Source organism: Achroia grisella, unplaced genomic scaffold (genome assembly GCF_030625045.1).
Source record: "Achroia grisella isolate CSIRO2021 unplaced genomic scaffold, CSIRO_AGI_Agris_v1 utg283, whole genome shotgun sequence".
NCBI classification, from domain to species: domain Eukaryota; kingdom Metazoa; phylum Arthropoda; class Insecta; order Lepidoptera; family Pyralidae; genus Achroia; species Achroia grisella.
In genome coordinates this window covers 1,064,832-1,090,402 of record NW_026712771.1, presented here as the reverse complement: position 1 = coordinate 1,090,402, position 25,571 = coordinate 1,064,832, and the positions used below count along the sequence as shown (strand labels likewise).

At 34.1% G+C, this 25,571-nt stretch overlaps 1 protein-coding gene across 2 annotated transcripts; it reads left to right on the top strand.

Moving 5' to 3' along the window:
* The first annotated feature begins 1,209 nt into the window (after positions 1 to 1,209).
* Positions 1,210 to 23,912, top strand: LOC131843175 (solute carrier family 22 member 1-like). Of its 2 annotated transcripts, none has more exons than XM_059191789.1 (5): positions 1,210 to 1,457; positions 20,374 to 20,841; positions 21,462 to 21,869; positions 22,552 to 22,804; positions 23,321 to 23,912. In XM_059191789.1, the coding sequence occupies exons 2-5, from the start codon at positions 20,420 to 20,422 to the stop codon at positions 23,729 to 23,731; spliced, it is 1,494 nt and encodes a 497-aa protein (XP_059047772.1). In that variant the 5' UTR covers positions 1,210 to 1,457; positions 20,374 to 20,419; the 3' UTR covers positions 23,732 to 23,912. The 2 variants fall into 2 exon arrangements, with proteins under 2 accessions (XP_059047772.1, XP_059047773.1); XM_059191790.1 differs by lacking the exon at positions 1,210 to 1,457 and adding an exon at positions 12,399 to 12,851.
* Positions 23,913 to 25,571: the final 1,659 nt, after the last annotated feature.

Below are 25,571 nucleotides of genomic sequence, written 5' to 3'. Positions count from 1 at the left end.
GTTTTTTTTATTGTATTGCGTTTTGATGGGCGTCCGTCAGTCCTTGAATGGATATCAAGATTCACAGCCTGTTATAACCGTCTTTATTATAGGTTGGAACTAGAAATTATACATTTTATATACTGTACTATTTATAGCTATATATATATTTTTTAAAGGATGACAATGAAATGGTGCTCCCGCCTGCGCTAGCGGCATACGCTGGCACCAGTGGAGGATGATAAGATGAACATGAAACTAGGTCATATGAGTTCACTCATTGTGTTGAATTCACCAAGAATTAAACACACCACCAAGAATGAAAGAGAAGAACATATTACACCGACCACGAATAAATGGGATAAGGAAGAAGTAGATGATGAAAAATATATAGAGTAACTTCAGCAGATTTCTACTAAGTGGTATTTTGGTAAAGTAATAGATTCCAAAGCAATGGTTCTTAGTATTTTTGTGAGATTTTCTGTGATAGATTTGAGATTACCAGCTATTTCCATTTGACCGCATTCAGAACCGAGCAGCCAGAATCATTGGTAATCAACGTGTATGTGACAGACTCGACCCATTGGCTTTGCGGCGTGATATTGCATCTCTGTGCATTTTCTACCGCATATATCAGGGGGAGTGTTCTGAGGAATTGTTCGGATTAATACCAGCTGCTGAGTTTCACCACCGTACCACCCGCCAGAAACTGAAATACCATCCTGATCATCTGGAAGAATGGCGGTCTTCCACAGAGCGGTTTTCTAGAAACTTTTTGCCTCGCACAACCACATTATGGCATCACCTTCCAGCAATGGTATTTCCGAACCGATACGGTATTGAAACCTTCAAGAAAAGAGCTTATTCCTTTTTAAAAGGCCGACAACGTACTTGCAATTCCCCTGGTGTTGCAGGTGCTCATGGGCGGCGGTAATCACTTACCATCAGATGAGCCGCATGCTCGTTTGTCGCCTGTGTTATAAAAAAAAAAAAGTTTAAACCGCACTAACACGCGCTAAACTTAGAAACGGTTTAATCGTTTTGGATGCGGTATTCACGAATGTATTGTCTAATATTTCGCTTAAAATTCTGTTTTTTTTCATTCGAATTGGTTTACACACAAAGAAATTGTACGGGTACAAATTGGCATTGCTAATTTAAAAATAAACTCATGATTTAAAGACTGTATTCAGTTTCAAAAGTATTTAATTGTGTGAAACGAAATGCTAATACAAACAATAACGAAGTGTTTATCTGTCTGGTATTGACGTAGTCACTTTGTGGAGACAAGGTTGAGTGCCGGTTTGTACATAGTTGGCTTGTTTAATCTATATTCACCTATAATTAGTCTGTGACAATAAAAATAAATAAGTACATGTTTAGTGCTATATTTCTTATTATATCAGTAGTCACTCGTCTCAGCTGTTACGGTTTGAGTGAATAGGTACTATTGAATGTTTATGAAACGCGTTCTAAATGTAAGTATACATTTAAATTATTAATAATTCTAAATCATCATTTCAGCCTATGTCTATCCACTGTTGGATATAAGACTTTTCCAATGACTTCCACCATGTGCGATCTTCTGCCTTCCGCGTCTAACCACTTCCGACTTTGGTGATGTCGTCGGTATATCTTGCAGGAGGGCAAGATACTCCCTCGACTCATACGCGCCCTCCACTCCATAACCTTTCTTCCTCATCTACCATTGCTGACTCGGCTGATATGCCCAGCCCACTGTAGCTGACATACTTTGAGAGCTATGTCGTCTTGACTTTGGTCCTACGTCGAATTTCTTCGTTTTGGATCATCTCTCTTAGAGAAACTCCGAGCATAGCTCTCTCCATCGCTCGCTGTGCGAAAGTTTAAATATTGTTACTATTACAGTAACAGATATAGCCACTTTACAATATATGAACTAAGTGAAATATGCAGTTTTATCCGCGAGTCATTTATATAATAATAGCCCTGGGCAATTCAACAGAAGCTCTGCTCAGTTTGAGAGTGAATGGCGTCACTCTCAAACTGAGCAGAGCTTCTGTTATGGGTATTAGATAACTGATAGATAAACTTAGGTATATACATTAAGGATGAATATAAATATTAGCACTGTGCGAGGAATCGAACTCGCGACCATTGGAAGTAAAGCGGTGTGTTAAAGCGCTAAACCATTGAGGTCTTAGTCCTAGACCACCATATAGAGGCAGACTACAAAAAGAAAAATTACAGGATAGTTGACATCGCAATCTCGTTAAGAATCGAACCTGCTATTATAGGAAGTAAAGCGCTGCTAAACCGCTAGACCACTAAGATCTAGCCACTTATAAAAACTATATAAATAAATTTATATGCAGAAGGTATTGTCGGAAACATAGCTTGTATTAAATAACAGAGCCAACGTAAGCTGATTTTATGATGGGCCATTTTTTAACCGTTTGGCCGAAGTGGGCAATTTACGAAGCCGGAGCGAGGCCGTAGCTGAGGCAAAAATTGTAACTTACAGGCCGATACTGTGCTACCCTAATTTATACAGAATGGGATAGCCAGAAATTATGTTTTTATCTTATTTTACTGAGTAGACAAACAATAATAATTTTTAAAAATGTACTAGACGAATTTTTTGCCACATCATTATATAGTATAAAATAAAGTCGTTGTCGCTCTCTGTCCGTCCCTATGTATGCTTAAATCTTTAAAACTACGCAACGGATTTGAAGCGGTTTTTTTTTTTTAATAGATAGAGTTATTATAGAGGAAGGTTAAAACGTGTACACCCAGGCGAAGCCGGAGTCAGTAGCTAGTAAACAAATAAATAAATATTCCTGGACAATTAACACAGCGTCATCTAGGCCTACGGTAATCAGAGCTACGTTATGGGTACTACACAACTGATATTAATATATAGATATTTTTTATTTGTAAATACATACGTAATATACATAGAAAACCAGACCGATACACACACTCCTACTCATGATTCAAATATTTGCACCGTGTGAGGAATCGAACCTGCGACCATTGGAAGTAAAGCGGTGTGCCATATAAGAGTATATATGCGTGTATATCAAATACATGGTAGAGTGTGTAATGTTTTTTTATTGATTTAATTATTTTTTTGGACAATAAATAAAAATATTAGCATTCCGCATTCCTTATCCATATAAATATAAGTGAGGGAAATAAAAACAAATTAGCATTCTGCAAAACTTACATATATATTATATGTATGTATACTAGCTGTCCCGGCAAACGTTGTTTTGCCATATAAATTAATAACGCTATAAAAAAATAGGAGTTGATGATAGAAGGATGAAAATTTAGGATTGTATGTATTTTTGTATGTTGTATCATAAAAAAATAGAAACTAAAAATTTTACCTAAAAAATAAAAAAAAAAATTTAGGGTGGTCTACCCCTAACATTTAGGGGGATGAAAAATAGATGTTGGCCGATTCTCAGACGTTACGCTCACAAAATTTCATGAGAATCGGCCAAGCCGTTTCGGAGGAGTATGGGAACGAAAACTGTGACACGAGAATTTTATATATAAGATATACTATACTATATGTGTTCGAAATTTCATATTCCTCCGATCAAGTAAGTTTCGTAAAAACGGTTACAAAGTTTTTACTTCACATATTAATATAATGAGTAACATAGGCACTGTTACTCATTATATGTGCATAGAGCCCTAGAAATAAATTTAGTTTAGTTTAATTTTAGTTTTATCGAGGCTAGTAATAAATTTTATAGCACACTAAATCAACAAATTATAGCACTTATACTTACTTTGTTTTCGTTGACAAACTAAATGCAGTTTACAAATGATGTACACGAACGACAGGGAAATGCCGCTCAAATGAGATATTGTCTTACTGATGGATGCTGCGTGCGCGTCCCACATACTCGATAATTAATGGGACGGAAGTCTCGTCTGCTGTTCCAACAGCTTCTAATCTGTACTGTTTTCAGATTAGAAGCAACAGCTTCTATTACTATTGAAGCTGTTGGAATAAGCAGATATGAACTCTACGAGTCAAGGACCTTAAATTTTCTAAATTAAGATCCTTCTATAGAAATAGAAATAGAAATAATCTTTATTCAAATAAACTCATTACAAGCACTTTTGAATAGTCATATTTTGATTCTACCACTCATTCGCTATGCAGATTCATCACAAGAAGAATGAGCAAGAAACTTGAGTGTTGCTCTTTTTAAGAGATGTTTTTTTATATAAATAATTATAGTATAACAAGTAAGAGGCATGCGATAATCAACATAGAAATCACTACGCACTCATTATTAATGTAATTAGATAATATAGTCAGTGCTATGGATTTAAAGTTTTACAATAAAAACATTATTATCGTTAACGAATTCTTCATTTTTATAGTAAGCTTTTTTGCAAAGGATCTGTTTTATTTGACATTTAAATCTTTTTTCTGGCAGATTTATAACAGACTCTGGTATTTTATTGTAAAACCTTACGCAATTGCCATAAAACGAATTACTAACTTTAGCCAAACGACATTTAGGTAAAATCAGTTTGTTATTGTTACGTAAGCTTTTATTGGTGCAATCACTAACTCTTTTGAAACTGTCTATATTCTTCCTATCTTATTAAACTACTTTTATTAAATTACTCTACTTCATTTAATTTACCTTCAAAAACATTTGTGTGACATTATTGAATTTATGAAAATAAAATAAGGAATGAAGAAGTGCTTGAAAGGGTTAAAGAAAAGAGACAGATCATAGATATTATTGAGAATAGGCGGGGAAAAATATTGGGGCACTTGATATGACGCGACAAACTAATTAACAACATTATTGAAGGAAAAATAGATGGAAAGAGTGGAAGGGGAAGACCAAGACACAGCTATATCAAGCAAGTTAAAGAAAAAGCTGGAGTCGTGTCGTATCAACAGCTAAAAGGATTGACAGAAGATCGTGGAGGGTGGCGGGAGCTCCACCGACAAGGGCACAGCTCTTAAATTATGAATGAATGAATGAATATCGACATTAATAAAATATATTTTAAAAGGAAAAAAAACAAATTGTGACTTAATCTTAAATTCTACATGTATTGATTGGTGACATTGTCTGTTCTTTTCTACGACATATTTGTAGCATGGGGGACGAACAAGCTTGTGGCTCACCGGATGGTAAGTGGTTACCGCTGTCCATGAGCACCCGCAACACCAGGGGAATTGCAAGTGCGTCGCGGGCCTTTTAAGAAGGAATAAGCTCTTTTCTTGAAGGTTTCGATGTCGTATCGGTACGGAAATACCATTGCTGGAAAGTGATTCCACAATGTGGTTCTGCGCAGCAAAAAGTTTCGGGAAAATCATCCAGCGTAGGACCACCATTTATCCAGATCATGAGGATGGTATTTTAGGTTCTGGCGGGTGGTACGATGGTGAAATTCAACACCTGGTATGAATCCGAACAATTCCTCTAAACACTCACCGTCATATATGCGGTAAAAAATGTATAGAGATGTAATATCTCGTCGCGGAGCAAAGTCGGGTCTGTCATAAAGGCGTTGATTACCAATGATTCTGGCTGCTCGGTTCTAGATTTGCTTATTTGTCTAAGATTTTAGAAAGTTGCATTGTGGAGGACCGCCATTCATCCAGATGATCAGTATAGTATTTTAGTTTCTGGCGGGTGGTACGGTAGTGAAACTCAGTCTCTAGAAAACTGTGTCCCATTTTTATCAAAAAATTCATCACCAAAGTCACATAAAAGTTATAATATGATAACAGTTGACATACAATAAATAAACAACGAACAAACACACTATATCCTCAATTCAAAAGAACATAACACTACATCTTTTCAGGGATATCTGTGCATTATCGGCGCGCGTGTTCAGCCTACCACCAATAACTTACAAATTTAACGACAAAAAGCTACGCCATTTAACATGAAATACTATGGTGGGAGGCAGCTTTCATAAAAGTTAAGGCTTATGTTGAAACATTGCGGTGGTTCGTTACATCGGCTCGGTCGGGTGGAGGTCCATTTGTGAGAATTATTTGTCTCAACGCTTGCTATTACAAGAAATGTTAAAAAAAACATTAGTTATTGGTAATACATGTAAATAAAAGTCTTTGACATTTATTATTTGAATTTGGCGCGCATTTGTAGTTGAATTAAATTTAAACGTCAGAATGACATATGTCATTTGTCGAGGAAGTTTCTAGATGTTGCTAACAGTTTTTGCTGAATGAGATGTGTATAATTGATTATAATTTGAGTTGATAATTTTTTTAATTAATAGCGTAAGATGTTGTTTCTCTTTTCAGTTGAGTTGTTTAAAATTGATACTATTAGTAATGCGCTATTGTAATTGTTAAAAACAATTGTTTGTAATAAATATAACCTCTTTTCAGAGCAACATAATTGTGTATATTATTTGACATAAAAAAGGTGTTTGTAAAATACATAACACATTGTATATATAATTATATATATGGGATTGGTACGTAACGGAACGACTGTGTTAACTGAATGATGTATGCATGAATTGAAACGTGAATGACGAGAGAATGGATATATAACTGAAGGGAAACGAATGAACGAGTGGCCCCTCCGATCGATCCCCCGTCCAATTCAAACGGAGATCGAAATTACGACGGCCTGAGCCGAGGTTCGAACTTAGTGGTGCCCTCAGATTAAAGTCGTATCCGTCAGGCAGGAGTTGACCTTCAGCAGCTCCATAAGTCCTTCCGCGGGTTTGGAGTGCCATCTCCACTCGCCCCCTAACGTCCGGTGAAGCTGTAAAGGCCAGTTGCGGCCAAAAGCATTAGAGTAGTCCGAAAAAAAAAAATAACGAGTGAGTTGAACGCTAGAACGAGGAACGACGAATATTTCTTACTGAAATTAGTGCTTTCTTGTAAATTCTGAAATTAAATTCGTAACGCGCAGAAACTTTATATAAAATTCTCGTGTCACAGTTTTCGTTCCCATACTCCTCCGAAACGGCTTGACCGATTCTCATGAAATTTTGTGAGCGTATTGAGTAGGTCTGAGAATCGGCCAACATCTATTTTTCATCCCCCTAAATGTTAGGGGTAGTCCACCCCTAAATTTTTATTTTTTATTTTTTAGACAATTTTTTTAGTTTTTTATGATACAACATACAAAAATACATACAATCCTAAATTTTCACCCTTCTATCATCAACCCCTATTTTTTTAGCGTTATTAATTTATATGGCAAAACAACGTTTGCCGGGACAGCTAGTATATATGTATGTATTTGTATTTATATATAATGTACTATCTAGTATTCTAATACTATCCACTTATTAAATTGCACCGACATACTATCTCTGATCAACGCGACTGTTGACTGGTAGAGAATGCCATCAGGCATTAAGTCCGCCATGTTTACAATTTTGTGCGCAAAAGATTCAATACATAAATAGGTACCAATGAAGACAACTTTGTACAAAGTTACGATAGCTAGACTAAATTATGATAATATCTGCTTAGTTTAGGATTATATGAAGTTGTATGATATCCATTTCGAAAAAAACACGAACCGTAAGAGATATCATTAGCAATAAAGCAGCGGAGAGCACGCGGGTCTTACTTTTATGAAATCTGTCGCGGCGGGTCGTTACTCACGTTAAATGGCCCGCCCCCGCCGAGATATTCATGAGTTATGGCTAGGGTTGCCATCCGTCCGGGTTTTCTCGGATTTGTCCTAGTTTATAATAATAATAATAATTTTTATTTCAGACAACATGATCCATTGTGTTAGTAACAGCTTAATGACATAACTTATCCTATGTTAGTAATAAAATATATAATAAAATAAAAATGTAACTTTTAACATATTACCTGTCCCACCCAGTGTCTTAGAATGGGACAGTCTACTTTAAAAGCAGTTTAGACGGCATCCGGGGAGGTAATGTAATTTTTTAGGTTTAATACTAAAGTATGCTAGATGTTTCATTTTAAGAAAATAAATCGAACTGATTATGAAAATAATCTGCAACAAACTGTAATAAGATTCCGTTTTGTTACGTACATTTAAAATGACGATAAAAATTACTACATTTAATTTTAAGGTTAGAAAAATAATGAAAAAGGTGATTTATGACATTTTCAACTGTTTTTTATTACGCTGACTATGTTTAAAAAAACCTGAAAACCCCGAATTTTGAGTCCAGAATCCGGACATATCATGTCCGGATTCTGGACTCAAAATTCGGGGTTTTCACGCGTCTTGTCCTGGTTTCCAAATTGTAGAGATGGCAACCCTAGTTATGGCGCACAAATATACTCGCTGAAATATTACACCGGCCGGAATTTATTCTGACGCCGACGCACTTTCTTTCGCTTGACGAGACAAAAGAGTGTTTTTAATTAAAATGTCGCTTTTTAATGAAAATAGATTAGCACTTTTAGGGAAAGTTACGTCTGGATTGTGTGATTTTTAACAGCTTGCCGGCTGAAAGAGGTTGGTTAAATGTACCCACACAGTAGCCGCTAATCTTTATTTTAGTCTGAAGAGTATGACAGTGAAATTAATAATCTTTAATTAGTATAAAATGAAGTCGCTACCGCTGTTTGTTAATCTACGCTTAAATCTTTTAAACAACGCAACGGATTTATGCAGTTTTTTGCAATAGAAACAAAACAAGCGATCCCAGAGGAAAGTTTATATGTATAATACCTGTACACACCTGTGTAGCTAGTTTAATATAAATTAATAACTTTAACACTAGATACAAATATAAAATTACAGTTCCCAAATTTTGTTTATTTAAGTTAATAGGTCTTTTATGGGAATGGGCATTAAATTATACAGTATAATACCAAAAGATATTTTGGATCTAGCAAGATATGAATTTAAAAAAAATATTAAGAAATACATATTGAATAAAATCTTATTATTCTGTAAACGATTTGGCAAGCGAAGTTGTATGGTATTAGTTGTTGAGACAAGGGATTTTATGTTTAAAATGTGTTACTCCTTAAACGATATCTATGTAATATTTAAAGATTGAAACTGACTAAAATAAAAATAATAATGATATAAAAAATGTGTTTCATAACTAAAAAGAGAAGAGTTTTTTTTATTACTTCGGACTACTCTACTCTGTTGGCCGCTGGCCTTTACAGCTTCACCGGACGATAGGGGGCGAGTGCAGATGGCACTACAAACCCGCGGAAGGACTTATGGAGCGGCTGGAGACTAACTCCCGCCTGACGGATACGACTTTAGTCTGAGGGCACCACTAGGGGTTCTAATTTCGGTTCAGGTCGTCGTAATTTCGATCCCCGTTTGAATTGGACGGGGGATCGATCGGAGGGGCAAAAGAGAAGTGTATAAAACATGACCTATTGTAAGTTAACAGCACTTATTTCTTTTCAACGAGTTGATGTATATTACCTACAATTTAATTAGTATAAACTTGTCTCTAAATATCAGACATTGAATATTATTATTGTGTAATAGTTACGTTATCGAAGTTTCAGCGCTCGTAAATCTCTGCTTATCATAGTAACAAGTTATCGGCGTGAACTTTATGTCGACTATCGCGCCAATAATTTACGGTGTCGCTGACAGAACGAATAAAATAGTTTTTCTCGTGCCCCTTATCGTTGTATTTAGAATATTATGATATGGAGTGATTTATGACGAGACTGTAATAGTCGCTATAATTTTACGAGGTTTTCGTGTTGCCTTTATGTTTTGTGATAATGTGGTTGTTTCTTTTTAAATTCTTAGCCCTTGTTTCAAATTACTGTAAGAATTATTTCTCATTTAACATCTATACAAATGAATGGAAGTGTCTGTTTGTAATTTCAAAGTACCAGCTTTTTATAACAGAAAGAATATGTGGCACTTAAAAAAATATTTTTTGTCTGTCTGTTTGTTCTTATCTCTGAATCGGCTAGAACGATTTTGACAGAACTTATTTCCGATTCCTTGTAAGGTACAAATATTTATATTCATAAGTATGATTCTTTGTATCAGTCTGGGGCTTTTTTAAGTATAATATGTTTTTACAATAAAAATATCTATGTATTTGTATTAGTTATCTATAATAGTACCCATAACACAAGCTTTAGCCAGCATTAACTTGTCATCACATGATATCATATCATATCACATCGTATCGTATCGTATCGTACCATACCGTACCAGGTCGTGTCGTGTCGTGTCGTATCGTTTCGTATCGTACCGTATCGTATCGTATAGTACCGTATTGTATCGTATCGTATCGTACCGTACCGTACCGTATCGTGTCGTGTCGTGTCGTATCGTGTCGTACCGTATCGTATCGTATCATACCATATTGTAATATATTATATAGTGATTAGAGCAGAACAACACCTGTTCACGAATAAATCCACAGAGTTTTTTCTACAAGTACTGTTCCACGAGTATACCGTAACGTAACAAAATAATACATCAAAACGCAGCATTCATCTTAAGACAATGTCCCTCATCAGTACTGTCATTCCGTTCAAGCATTAGACAGAAACCGTGAAGCCTTAAAAATAATGTGGCCAATTAATCAGTGTTTATTTGCATTAAGAGGCAGCACCCTTGTTAATTTGTTTGCCAGATGAAAAGTTAAGCTATTAAAGCTAGGGTTGCCATCCGGGCGGGTTTCCACGGATTTGTCCTAGTTTAGAGTGTTGATTTGTGTGATATTTTTGGAACAATTAATTCGGACTGCTTCTATTTTATTAAGTACATTTAAATTGATGATTAAAAATTACTACTTTTAAATTTAAGGTCAGGAATATAAATAAAAAGGTGATTTATGACATTCTTAGCTGTTATTTATTACACTGACTATGTTTAAAAAAACCTGTTGGCATATCCGGGTTCTGGGCTCTAAAATCCGGTGTTTCGGTGGTGTAGTTTTAGCCACCAGTCCGAAAGGGCGTGGGTTCGTATCCCACCGCTGTCACCATGATGTAAACTATGAGATAGCTTGTTAAAAACTGCTTTATTTTCGATCCACCCACATAATAAGACATATTCAATAATATTCATGCAATGCATGTATTGTCCTGTTTACCAAATTTTAGAGATGGCAACCCTAATTGAAGCGAATGCCCGGCCGCCACTTTTTTCACGAGCGCTCTTAATCTTGCCCGGCCGAGACAAATTGTTCACCCTTAAGAATTAATTTCATTGAATATCCCGAAACCCGACGGGCAATTTTTCATTGTCATAAATGTTTTTTTCTCCTCTTCAAATATCATCGCGTAGTTTAATTAGCGTTTGATGTTTCATATTTAATATCCGTTTGTCTGTTACGAATTCATTTGCTTGATTTATTAATACTAACAAATTGAGTTTCTGATCTTTTGATGTTACGCTTTGTTGGCGATTTGTTTTTAATATACCAATTATTAATAAACGAATGGAATGAAACATCTTAGAAATCTGTAAGTATAATAAAGAAAATCTACTTCAATTAATAAATATATTATATAATAATAAATATGTTAGATTTTTTTTTATAAATAATAAGTCATAATTCAAATCTTTATTCATGTAGGTCTATTACAGACTCTTATGATATGTTAAATCTACCGTCAGTTTGGAGTGATTTAGAGATGACAAGAACTGACCAGAAACTCAGCTCGTATTCTGATAAAATTTATAGCCATGTGTTATTCTGAACTATGAGCTATATTACTGTAAAGTTTTATCCAAATCCGTTCAGTAGTTTTTGCATGAAGGAGCAACAAATATTCATCCATCTATCATCCATTCATATTCACAAACTTTCGCTTTGATAATATTAATAAGTTTTGGGCTTTGTTTAGACCTGTAGCACTGCGACCTACAAGTATCTATTGCACTAGCCTTTTTTTTTAGAATTAAACCTTTTACTTATATTAATTACGAATCAATTATTATGTGAAGTCATCATAAGATTATTAATTATTTGACGACCTCGGTGGTGTAGCGGTTTAGCACACCGCTTTACAACCGATGGTCGCGGGTTCGATTCCACGCATGGGACAACCATTTGTATTCATGACTATGATTGTTTGTATCGGTCTGGGTGTTTTCTATGTATAATATGTATGTATTCACGAAAAAAAATATCTATGTATTTGTATCAGTTATGTAGTATCCATAACACAAGCTTTAGCTAGCTTACCTTGGGTCTAGATGGCGTTGTGTGAATTGTCCTGAGATTATTATTATTATTTTTTTTTCCAAATATTCTCATCTCCCCTCTTAAGGAAAGGAGATAGCAACATACCCCCGGCAGAAGCACAGTCGGCCGGGGTTCAGGCCCCAGGGAGAGAAACCGGCGTACAATGCGGGCAGAATCTAACAGCACCGCTTTCTGCATCTTTCCCGGGAGTGAGCCGCCCCGGAATCCCAACCGTTATTATTATTATTATTACTTACAAATTGACAAACCATCCCATTGGAGCTGCAGTGATTTTCCACATAACTAAACATATAGTAATACTATTTACTGTTTCTATTTACACAGCACTAAATAATAATCGGTTACACGTCGGTAACAGCTATAAATATGGTCAATAACAGTTACTTGTCACAATTATAACGTCGTGGCCTGTTATCGGACGGTCTGGTCTACGATTTACTGCTCACAAGACACCTTGTCCTTCCGTTTAATGGTTATAACGTTGTAAATTTAACTGTTATTGTTTCAAACGTTAAAATTAACGATTATTGTGAGGGGATGTCGCGCGTTTGATAAAATGACGTTGAAGGAGGCACGAATTATATTTGTGACTGGAGCGGGATCAATTACACTACAAATATCTAATTAAAAGCTGGAATATGTGTATGTATATTTTCTAAGAGGGCTTACAAAGAAGTCAAAAGTGACATATAAAAAAGGTATTAAAATAATACAAATATTTATGAAAAAAATTGTATTAACAATGGTGAATAGCCAGCAACCATACAATTTAGTTATAACTTATCTACCCGCCATGGTTTCGCCCGGGTGTACATGTATAATACATATAAACCTCCCCTTGAATTACTCTATCTAATGCTAAAAACAGCATTAAGAATGAGTTTCTTGCCCATTTTTCTTATGATGAATCTGCATTCCGAATGAGCGGTAGAATAAAAAAAGTATGACTTCAAAAGTAATATACAATTATTCAAATATACTCAATACAATATTGAGTTTACTCGAATAAATATTATTTCTATTTCTATTTCGTACCAAATAAAACTGGCAAAACGTATATATTGCATAACATTAATTTGAGAAGAATACTCATTCCGAACTGACTGTAGATTTGACATATCATAAGAGTCTGTAATAGACCTGCATGAATAAAGATATTTTGAATTTGAAAAATTGCAATTTATATTCCAGTGCTACAATAGATTCGTTGATTCATCCTGAAGAGGTAACAAACAAACATTGAGACAGATAGACATTTTTACATTTATAATACTAGTATTGATGTTAATTTTTGACAAACGACCTAAAATATGGTCGATGACTGGCTCATCCGTCATACTTGTGAACAAGTACTGCTCGTTTGCTCTTATCACTACGACTGATTTAATCTTATTGTGTTTTTATATTTGATCCTAATAAATTAGTGCTGGTTGGTAGTTTGTATTCATAGGTTTCGAATTTTAAAATGTGAACTTATAAGGATTATTTAAAACAGCAACACACAAGTTTCTTGCTCGTTCTTTTTGTGATGAGCTTTCCGAATGAACGGTAGATTAAAAAAAAAAATTTATGACTATTCAAAAGTGCTTAAATTAAGTTAGTTTAGTAGTTAGTTGATATTCTATTCTTCAAATGTAGTTAAATAATCATGACGCCTCAAGTCACCTCTATACTATTGGGTGAGCGGTGACGATTCGTGGCGCACGTTAAAGAAGATTTATGAATGCCGTCCAACTTGGAAGATTTCAAAGGAAACGGCCGAGATAGTGGAGAGTTATTACATTAATCGGTAGTACTTGTGTATTGTTTTGTTTACGCATCGTGTACTATCATCTCTAACGACGTGGATTTATTGCACATTAATATTTGTCTGGATATATTCAGTTCTTTGCGGTTTTATACAGTTTTAGTCAGATTTCCAACAGTTATTTGAAAACTAAATGTCTGTTTTTGTTATGTTTGGATTCTGTATATATAATGATAGTTTTATGGTTCACTAACTATATTTACTTCATTGAACCTGTTTCCAACATTCCGCAAGTCCTCTCAGTCTTTCAAAGGCTGACTGGACGAAATCCTACTATTTAGGACCGTTAACAAGTTCGTCATTGTTCGAATTCATTTAGGTTCATTGTATCATCACTCATAGTATAAAACAAAGTCGCTGTCGCTGTCTGTCCATCCCTATGTATGCTTAAATCTTTATACGTACGCAACGGATTTTGAAGCGATTTTTTTAAATAGTGATTCAAGAGGAAGATTTACATGTATAATACATGTACACCCGGGCGAAGCCGGGGCGAGTAGCTTGATTTTTTTTGTGTACAAACAAACAAAGCATTTGTAAGTATATGTATACATTGTGTGTATCTTGTAAACTGCACTAACGATTTGTCTCAATGTTGTATTTAGATAAGGGTTCACTTTATAATTTATTAAATTTACAAATAATATTTATCATCTTTATATTGGTGTAATTCCTAAAGACAATATTACTATGGTGACGAGCTATCCATATAGTTTTGTAGTTCAGATACTGTATTTTTTATTACGAATTTTAGTATTTTTTGTATACTATACAGATTTAATTCTAATAAAGATTTTTAACAGATTAAAAAATATATAAAAAAGTATGCAAACTCATTAAAAGATTTCTACAAAAATACAACTATACGAAATATCTCGATAATACTACAAAACAATAACCTTTCTGGATTATTATGTTCTCTAAAAGATGCAACTGTACAAAAAAAAAAAAGATCAACGAAGCAAAATTGGCCAGGTATTCTGCTATAAAGTAACATACAGAACTGATGCACTGCCAAAATTGCAGATCAGAATTAATGGATGCAGTATGACAGATGACCTCTACAACACTTGTATATGATTATCAGTAGGTACATAAACAATTTGAATGATTTACGAGTAATATTCTCCTACGGAAGCAACTAAACTAAAGCAATAAAAGTTTCACGCTTTAAATTTGACGATACTTCCATACAACCTTTCATCTTCTCTTTCAATCCCTAATAACTCTTTCTTCGCATTAAAAAGTAGTCTATGTCCTTTCTTAGGGTCTAGACGATCTGTGTACCAAATCGGTTCAGTAGTTTTGGCGTGTTAGCGTGACAGACAGAGTAACTTTCGTATTTATAATATTCGTAAGGAATTGTCATATTACGACTTATCGAATTACTTATAAGTTAGAAGAAATGTTATGTTAAGTAGTATGTATGATTTTGTGCTGTGTAAAAGTAAATGTTAATAAATGAAATAATATGCACCCTGGGAAGGTATGTGACATCTGAGATACAGTATAATTTTATACTAGTTCAGATGGCACAATTACACTTGTATGTTAAAATTATTGACTCTTATGTCCAACTTAATTATGTAACACAACCTTTAACTGCAATAAATATTATTATAATTATAATGTTGCACAGACTAATTTAAAATTCGAATTCAAACTCTATTCATACAAAAATTCTCTGAAAAATACAATTTTACAACAAAATGCTGAACGAAGCAAATTGGCCAGGTATTCTGCTATAAAGTAACATACAAAACGGATGCAATGCCTAAATGCAGAGCAGAATTAATGGGTGCTGTGTGACAAACGACCTCTACAACACTTGTATACGAGTACCAGTAGGTACATAAGCAAATTGAATGATTTACGAGTGACATTCTCTCACGGAAGCTGCGAGTGACGTCCGTGGCTGTCAACTTGAGAACAATGACTAAAGCAATAAAATTGCAGCTAATTCCTCTATACATACAATATTTTTCATTATCTATATACACATTAAGTTTAATAATATTTACATTTTATTTTATCTTGTTTTTTGTTTGGATTAGTTTATATTGTAACTGAGAAACACCGAATAAATATTTTTACTTTCTTTCTTAGATAAATACATATTTGTCAAATGATCTTATCGATAATGCAATAAAATTGCAGCTAAATAGAATGTAGATAGATTAGATAGCATTTGTTTTTACCCCCTGGAAGAGCATATTTAATCAACAGTCCAAAAAACCTCCTCATGCTCATCTTATCATCTTCCACAGGTATTCCCCCAACGTAAACCGTTTGCACATGCGGAAGCACCATTCCATCATCATCCATCACAAAAACAAAACTGTCAAATATAATCCTACCGCCAAGTAGTATGTTATCGATATTACCATCACCAGAAAGTTAGTGAGTAATATAAATTATAAATTGACGTAAAAAATAATGTCGTTCAGATTCAAACTCACGACCTTCCAGTTCAAATAGCTTAACAAATAACTAATCCACGTCGTTCACAAACAATAACAAATCTATTTATTATATTTAATTAGGATAATTAAAAAGTTAATAGTTATTATAAACAGTCGTATAACGTTCATAATGGCATTATCAGTGGAGCGTTGTCTGTTTCCATTATCTGTGGACGCGTCACGTCAGCGCCGCGCCGCGCCCCGCTATTTATGACAGACGCGTCGACGGCACCCGTCGCCATTTATAAAACTCAATTACTCGCGTCTCAGCTCGCCTTCGCTCCCTAATAATGATAATTGATGAGGAAATTTGCGAGCTTTTTGCGGAGAGATCCTTGCCGGTTATATTTCTTGTTTGTTGCGCATTTCCATTGTCTGTTACGGCACGATATTTATTTTTTTAATGGAATATTTTGCACTTGGACTATTTGTCTACCAAATAAAGTCATCTTTCCTACGTAGAAGTTATTATAGATACTTATGATAATCAAATCTAACATCAGTTCTGAAAGTATGTCGAGCCAAGAAGGACTGATAAGAGACTTTTTTTCACTTTTTTTAAATGAAATTGTACATCATTATAATAAATCTTATTAATATTATAAACGCAAAAGTTTGTGAGAATGGATGCATATTAATTGCTCTTTCACACAAAAACTACTGAACTGATTTTGATGAAACTTTACAGCCTAAATGTTATACTGATGTATAAACTATGTAGCTTAGACATCAGAATAACATAGGCTATAAAATTCTGGCGGGTGCAACCGCGGGCACAGCTAGTAATACATAATTATCCAAATTATTAAAAGGTTTGGGATGAATACATTGATCAGCGTGTGCAAATTATAGCCATCATCATCTTCGCAGCCCGGAAGACGTCCACTGCTGGACATAGGCCTCCCCCAAAGATCTCCACGACGATCAGTCCTGCGCTGCTCGCAAATTATAGTAATTTTTATTAATTAGGTGAATGTTTAGAAAGTGTATCAAAAGCTGCATTAGCAGTCTCCTGCCAGGTTTGGTTGGGCAGGGAGAGAAATATGAGCGAGGAAGGTAACTGTTGATGTAAGTCGGCAAAGGGGTTCCTTGTAAAATTATTTATTTATTAATACCCCATTCAATGAACTAAATAAATAAATTGTTTTATATAAATAATATTTTTATTTATCATTACATAGTATAAAACAAAGTCGCTGTCGCTATCTGTCCGTCCCTATGTATGCCTAAATCTTTCAAACTAAGCAACGGATTTTGAAGCGGTTTCTTTAATAGATAGAGTGATTCAAGAGGAAGGTTTATATGTATAACCGGGTTTACATGTATACCCGGGCGAAGCCGGGGCGAGTAGCTAGTTTAAAATAATGCATAAACGAGTTTAATAATTTTCATTGAGTAATCGTAAGTCGATATTTCTTTAGAAATATATTTTTTATCATAATAATTATTACCTACTTCTTCTATATGACGTTAAAAATATCTAAGATAACTCCGGACATCCAAAGTCGCAAACCAAATAAAAAGAATGTATACTTAATCTCGGATTGTTTGTGGAAACACACATATCAAGCCCGCGATATTTCTTCATAACACGGCCCTGTTTAATTTGTAAATGCTTGAAGACTGATTAAAAACTCTTTTGAAAAATTTACGACGACAAAAGAAAGGGCCCGTCGTCCGCATCGTTTCGAATCCGGCGGCAAATTAAGAAAATAAATTATAAATTCCGAATTTTCAATATCGACTCGAGTGTCTGTGTTTTTGACGAGTGAGTAATGGCTGACGTCTAAATAAGGAATAAAAAGTACGTAGTCGCCACAGTGGTGGAATATTTGAGTGTAGTGATAGAAATTGCGTTGACAGACTGGAGGTGTTACGTGATTATTTGCTCTGTGGCGAAGATATGTGTATATTGTTATAACTCACTATATCTGATTTCATTTTACTCAAGTACTGTATATATTTAATACGAGCGGTGCCCGTACATGTTTTTATTTTAATGTACAAGTTTCACATACATGTTATTATGATGCATAAGCTATAGTACTGCCAACTCAGTTTAGTAGTTTTTACGTGAAAGATTAACAAATATTCATACTTACAAATTTTCGCTTTTATAATATTATTATTAAGATTAGGATTTTATTAAGATGAATTCGAGCCTTTAGACAGATTTAATATTCATAACTTGATTAACATTAGTTTAAACGAGCAACCGGTAATTTTCAGTTTATATTCTTAAGGGTTGAAATTTCGGGTACGGATAGGTTTCGGATATAGGAATGATTATTATACCGGATACGGATATGGATGCGGATATGAAATTATTTCGGATTATCTGTTAGTTTCTGATAATTTCGGTTTATTATATTATTTTTTTAAGGAGTTTCAAAAGTAAAATACAAGTAGCTAATAAAGTGGTTACATAACATGTCTCAATTAGGCTCTGTCCCTATCCGATATTATTCGAAACATTTATTTCGGATTCGGTTACGGTAACGGATATTTTTTTATATCGGATATCCGATAGTTTCGGTTATGGTTACGGAGCTCTTTGAGATCTCTGGTATATAATAATAATACAGTCAAAAAGTACAATTTATAAGGGTTTATATAAAGTTTATTTGAGTTTAGATTATTTTTAGTTCAAACAATCTATAGATTAATTAAGAAAATGATTAAATGTAATCGATACGTATATTTTCATATATATATACTTAGATAATTTATATTTATATGTAAATATTATTGTCGAAATAGAAAATGTTATAAGAAAAATGTTAGTTTCTTCGTTATGATACTACTAGAACAAATAGCAAAATATAAATACGTTTAGTATAATAATATAATTAATTTCAAATAAAATATTGGACATTTAAACATATAATTTAATATACACATAAGTATCTAATAAAAAAATAACACATCGAATGAAGGAGTATCATGCGGCTTATATCAACAACCTAAATTTATAAACGAATATGTAATTATTACAATAAATCATTACTAGTACAGTAATATTACACTTATTACCATAATAATAGTATTGAAAATCGCAGATGATTTCATCAAGCGACTCCATCCATCTAAACAGTTTGTAATAGGCACTTTATAATCGGCAGATCACACTGCACGAGTTTGTTCCACAATTTTCCCAGGAACAAAATTACAAGCGGCAAATCAAGCTAATAGGTAGTCCCTCGCTCCAGGGGACCATAAATTTGGAGTAAAGTGGACTGAGAGGCGTAATTCTGGTGTTTAGCCAGTGCCTACGACCTGCCTTCGATGGCCAGCCCCGTGGCCACTCAGAAATTATAGGCGAAATAGCTTGTGTTACGGCCAGTCGTAAATGACGATGGGGTCTCGGCCCCGTTTGATTATTTTCGATAACCTTTGATATTTTTGGATGACTGTTTATCTTTGTTTCATAAAGTTTTATGGAAGAAACTTTTCCAGTACTAATACAATATAATCCATGTTTCATCCAATCTTGTCGATGGAGAATATAAGTTGTATTTTGCTATGTTTTCCGGGCAAATACAGACAGAAACTACATGTCAATATAGGATGTGATCTATCTGTATTCCAACTTCTATTGAAACCCATCTTGGCGTTTATGCGTAATTGTAAGAAACATACATCTACAATAATAATAATATCCTAGGACAATTCACACAGCGCCATCTAGTCCCAAGTTAAGCTGAGCTTGTGTTATATGTACTGGACTACTGATATAAATATACAGACTTTTTGTACTTTTATTTTTTGGAACATAGAATATACCCAGACCAATACATATAATCATACTCATGAATACAATTATTAGATTTATTAGAAAGTGTATAGTATAGTGTAGTATAGTGTTAATAGACATCAAATAAAATAGTCGAATTGGGGAGCTTACGTGTTTTATACTCAGCTATAAATTTATATGTATTTTTATTATTTCAGAGCCTGCAGACTATAAAAGAAAATCTGAATTGTTGTGGACAGCACAATGAAATATAAATCCAATATCAAGAAATATGTAGTCTCGGAATCATCTCCAAATATGACAAGCTCAGAAGTCGATTACGTCGTTAAATCCATTGGAGCGTTCGGTACTTGGCAAGCAATAATATGCATAATATCTATGAGTGCTAGATCTATATTAATATGGAATATAGCATCAATACTTTTCTTAACATCTACCACAAAATTCAGATGTCTTAAATTTAGAGATAAACCAGACGTAATAGAGGATTCGACATGTTATAAAAGTTGTTTAGAATACGAATATTATAATGATGTATTTAAATCAAATATAATATCGGAGTTTGGTTTAATTTGTGAGAAATCTTGGCTTGCGAGTCTTGTGCAGACAGTATTAATGTTTGGCGTGCTAATTGGTGTGGCAGTAACAGGATGGATTTCTGATAGGTAAGTTTTTAGTGTCTATATCTAATTAAAAATATATAATGCTTATATTTTAGAAGTATAGAGTATTAGAGTATATTGTCATCCTAATATTATCTAGGTACGCTTCTGTTGATATGTTGAAGGCTATTATTATATATTTTTTATTATAAATTTGATTGCGCATTTTTTCACCTCACCTGATGGAAAATGATGGCGAGACCTAAGATGAAGTGAGTAATAAGATATCCATTTACCATTAAGTTAAACGGTATCTTTACGGCTTGTATTTTTCAGGAAATGTAAGTTGGTGTTCCAAATTAGTAAATTTTTTTAATTTCAAATTCTACATCCTCGTCATTGTATGAATATAAATCGTCTAACTAACGGGAACTGTGGACCACTGCTAGGTGCTTTCCTTTAACTCATATTCTTACTCTCACCATACGCCTTAGCGTAGTTTTTATTAAATATTTCCTTTACATAATGTTTGTTTGTTCCCCTTAGTCGTTTCTAAACTACATCTTCTTGATAAAATTCAGTGGTGTTACATTAAATTGTTACTCCTTTATCTAATTTTAATTAGAATTTGCATTAGTTGACAATACATGTCCTTGAAAATAACATGTTTACAACCTTCACAGATTCGGACGCCAAATCGCTATTATATTGAGCGGAGTTATATCAGTTGTATTCACAATAGCGTCTTCCTTTACCACCGACATTTGGAGTTTTACCGGTTTAAGATTTATTGTTGGACTGGGATCTGGTGGAATAATGGCTACGACCATAGTTATAATATTGGAAGTAGTCGGACCGGAACATAAAGAATTTGCAGGCGGTGCCAGTATTTTAGGCGATGGAATATCACAATCAGTTTTGGCAATCTGCGCGTACTATGCTTCAACTTGGAATATCTACATACTTTCTTATGCAATACTTTCATTGTTAATATTGATACCAATAATATTTTTACCTGAAACACCAAGATGGCTGGTGGCGAATAGACAAAGTGATAAAGCTATTAAGCTGATGACGACTGTTGCGAATTTGTAAGTAATTTTTAAACAATATATTAATTGATATTCAAAAATTTTCGACAGGACATTTTATTCGCTTATTGCGCTTTGGCTAAAATTAGTTACAATATTTCAACATAGATGGCGCTCTAGTGTTAGGTGATTGATTTACTTTTTTTAATTATGATTGTTGTAAAGTCAGTCTTTAATACAGATACGTCAAATCTATACCGGTGTTTTAATTAATAACATATTAGGAAGTTAAACAAACATTATTGCGTCAAACGTTCGTTAAGAAGAACTGGCGATAAACTCAGATTTTTTAAAAGCCTTTTTTTTAATATTGTTTACTCATTTAGGTGCCTCAGTAAATGAAAATCTCCTGCATGAACTATTGCCATGTAAATTTGTCATTTAAGTAATTGTTTAGTGAGTGATAGGTGTTATTTAAATGTATTTAAACGTAGTTGTAGAATATGTTTTGGTATCTTATTATAAAATTGTATGTCTACACTATAAAATAGGTAATGTATTTTTCTGAAACGATACTTAGAAACGGAATTCTTAATAATGTAATTCTGAACAACACTTATTTAAAAGAGCAATACAGAAGTTTTTTATTCTTCCGAATGAGTGGTGAGATAAATAAAAAATATGACTATTCAAAAGCGTTTATATTCAGTTAATTTGTTTATATTTCTTATATAAATTTCAGGAATAAATTAAATACTGACGATATCAAAGAAAACGTTACAAAATGTATAAAAGATATCGAAGACAAACAAAAGGAACCACTTAAAACTACTTTTATGGATTTGTTCCGAACAAAGGAATTAGCTTTAACAACCGTCAATTCCGTAATCATTTGGACAATCGGCGGGGTGTCTTACTTTGGTATAAATCAATACGTGACAGTATTGGGAACAAGTAATTTATATTTAGTAGTTGTTATCAGTGGCTTAGTGCAGGTTAGTTTAACACTATAAATATTATTTTTAATCTTCTTTGTGTGATTAAATTTTTTTTTATATGATTGTGATTTTTGATATATATGTTCTAAATATTCTTATGCAACACTAGTTAAGATGTATAAGTGTAACTTGATTACTTATTTTTTACTTAACTGAAATAACAAACAGAATAATCATCTACCTACTCTAATGTAGAGTGTTTACTGTACTATTCTATAATAATAATTATAATAATAACAATCTTGAATGATGCATATAGTGTCATTTAGTCCCAAGCTAACCAGCGCCTGGTACAAAACAACTTTTTGTAAATATATACATATTATACATAGAAAACGCCCAGATCAATACAATTATATTCATGACTACAAGTAGTCGCACCGTGCAAGGAATCGAGCCTGCGATCGTCGGACGTAAAACCGTGCGGTGTGCCAAATTGCCAGTTATACTCTCAAATAGTACTATTATGAAGACAAAGTGGTAAAAAACTAACAATTTGCATTTACATTACAGATACCAGCAACGCTCGTAGGCATGATGTTTAACAAGATGTTTGGAAGGAAGATTTCATCATTGATCGCTTTTGTATCCATCGGAGTTTCCATGACAATCCTGATCTTTATACCAGATGATCACTGGGCGAGCACAGTATTCGCATTAGCCGGTTTAATAGCAGCAACTATTTTATTTGCAGTTATTTATGTCCAGGCTAATGAGTTATTTCCTACTCCATTAAGAAATATGGGTTTTGGCGTGAGCTCTGCTGGAGCTAAAGTTGGTGCAATGTTAGCACCTTTTATAGTTAATTTACATCCGCATTGGATAGCTTCTATGGTGTTTGCTGTTTTGCCATTCATAGCTGCTGGATTTACACTGACATTAACTGAAACTAAAGGGGTGAAATTAAAAGATACAATTGATTAGGAAGGTTTTTTCGAATACTCGTCTAACGTACTTCTTTAGTCAGCTTGTGACCACGGCTAGTGTAAACGAGTCGAAAGGTCGAGAGGGGTAAATTAAAAAACTAAAACCTTTATTTACCATAAAATTATTTGTGTTAACTCCCGTTTATCTATATTAATTATGTAGGTATACATATTAGTGTAAGGTGTAAATTTACTATATTTTTTGTTTAATAAATTATTTACCTATAAATTTCATTGTTCGTTATATTAACATTTGTAACATCTTTCTTAAAATATTATCCTAGGAGTACAGGTAGGTATATACTAGCTGACCCGCGTTTCGCCTTTTTTTTAACATATTTATTTTATTGCAGCATCCTATTGGTCGTTGTGCGTAATATAACTCTTGCTCGATAAATGGGCTATTGGGGGAAGGGGATTGTACCATGTCAGGTTGACCTCCACGCGGTTCCCCTGGAAACCATCGTGATAAATTTCTGATGAATTTGTCACGATGGGCTAACTGACCTGATCCTCCACTGGTGCCCCGTCAGCGTAAACCGTTAGCGTAGGCGGGTGCACCATGCCATTCCTAAAAAAAATTGGCTATTGATCACTAAAAGAATTTTCAAAATTGGTTCAGTTGATCCAGAAATAAATCACAAACTTTACTCATTTATATTATTATTATAGATTTTATACAAAGATTTATATCAGATCCGAATTCATGATTGCTTATTAGGGTTTAATTCTTAAACTACTATACCACAACTGCTCATAGTTTAAATATAACCTAATACGGAACTAACTGAGTAATATCGCAACGGGAGCTCGCAACCTAACCACGAGCGGCATCGCTTGTCCAGTTGATTCGATGATCGGCCCCTTTGACTCGTGTATTACGAATTGATTGCCCGGGAGTCGCAGGGCGAACAGGAAAGCGGCGTGTTTGAGAGGCAATGACTGTGCACTCGACGTGTTTAAGCAATTGCTTCAAATTAGAATTGGTGATGTTTTTGTTGAATGTTTTGTATCAACTGAATGATGGGACGGGAAAGCAGTTTTCGATTTACGCCTTTGATGTTGCTTTAACCGGCGACACTTGCTGGTGAATGAGATGGGACGTAAAATATTTGATAGTCAACATTTTTCCAAGATTATGTCGAGTTCTGGAACATATTGGCTGATTTTTTTACACGCTTGGGGCAGTGGTGGATTGTAAATATGAAATAAGGACCATCTTTTTTTAAGCAGTCAAAGCAGTGTATGATGAAAATAACCATAAAGTGAGTTAGATCATCATAGTGAATTTACCAGAAATTCATCACGATGGTTTCCATTGGAAACCACGTGGAGATCGACCTGACACCATAATCTGTTAGGAATGGTATCACCAGTTTCCATTACTAAAGTATTTTTAGCGTTTTCGTTAGCTTAGCGCTAATGGTTTACGAGGGCGGGGTACCAGTGAAAGGAACCAGGAATTTATATTGATTTCCAGGGTAAATCGCGTAGAGGTTAACCTGCTATAGTATATTTCAAGGGGTAATCAGTCCTCATTACTTAATCCTCTTCCCCCCTGTAATGGATCGGTGGACTGTATGGGTGTCTAAATGAGGAAAACGCGTAGTTTGTATGACAATAATATATATTAGAAAATAGTTACGAACTATACGAAAGACAATAAGAGAATGATACAATAAATTGAAGCATATCAAATAACATGACACATAAATAAGAACTCTTCAAAAATATAAATTTAAAAATAATAGAAATATCAAAAGAGTTCGTCGGTCGGTCGCCAACACTCCCAATCTCGGAAAGTAAGTGGGATATTTAAACTGACACAATTATTGCAT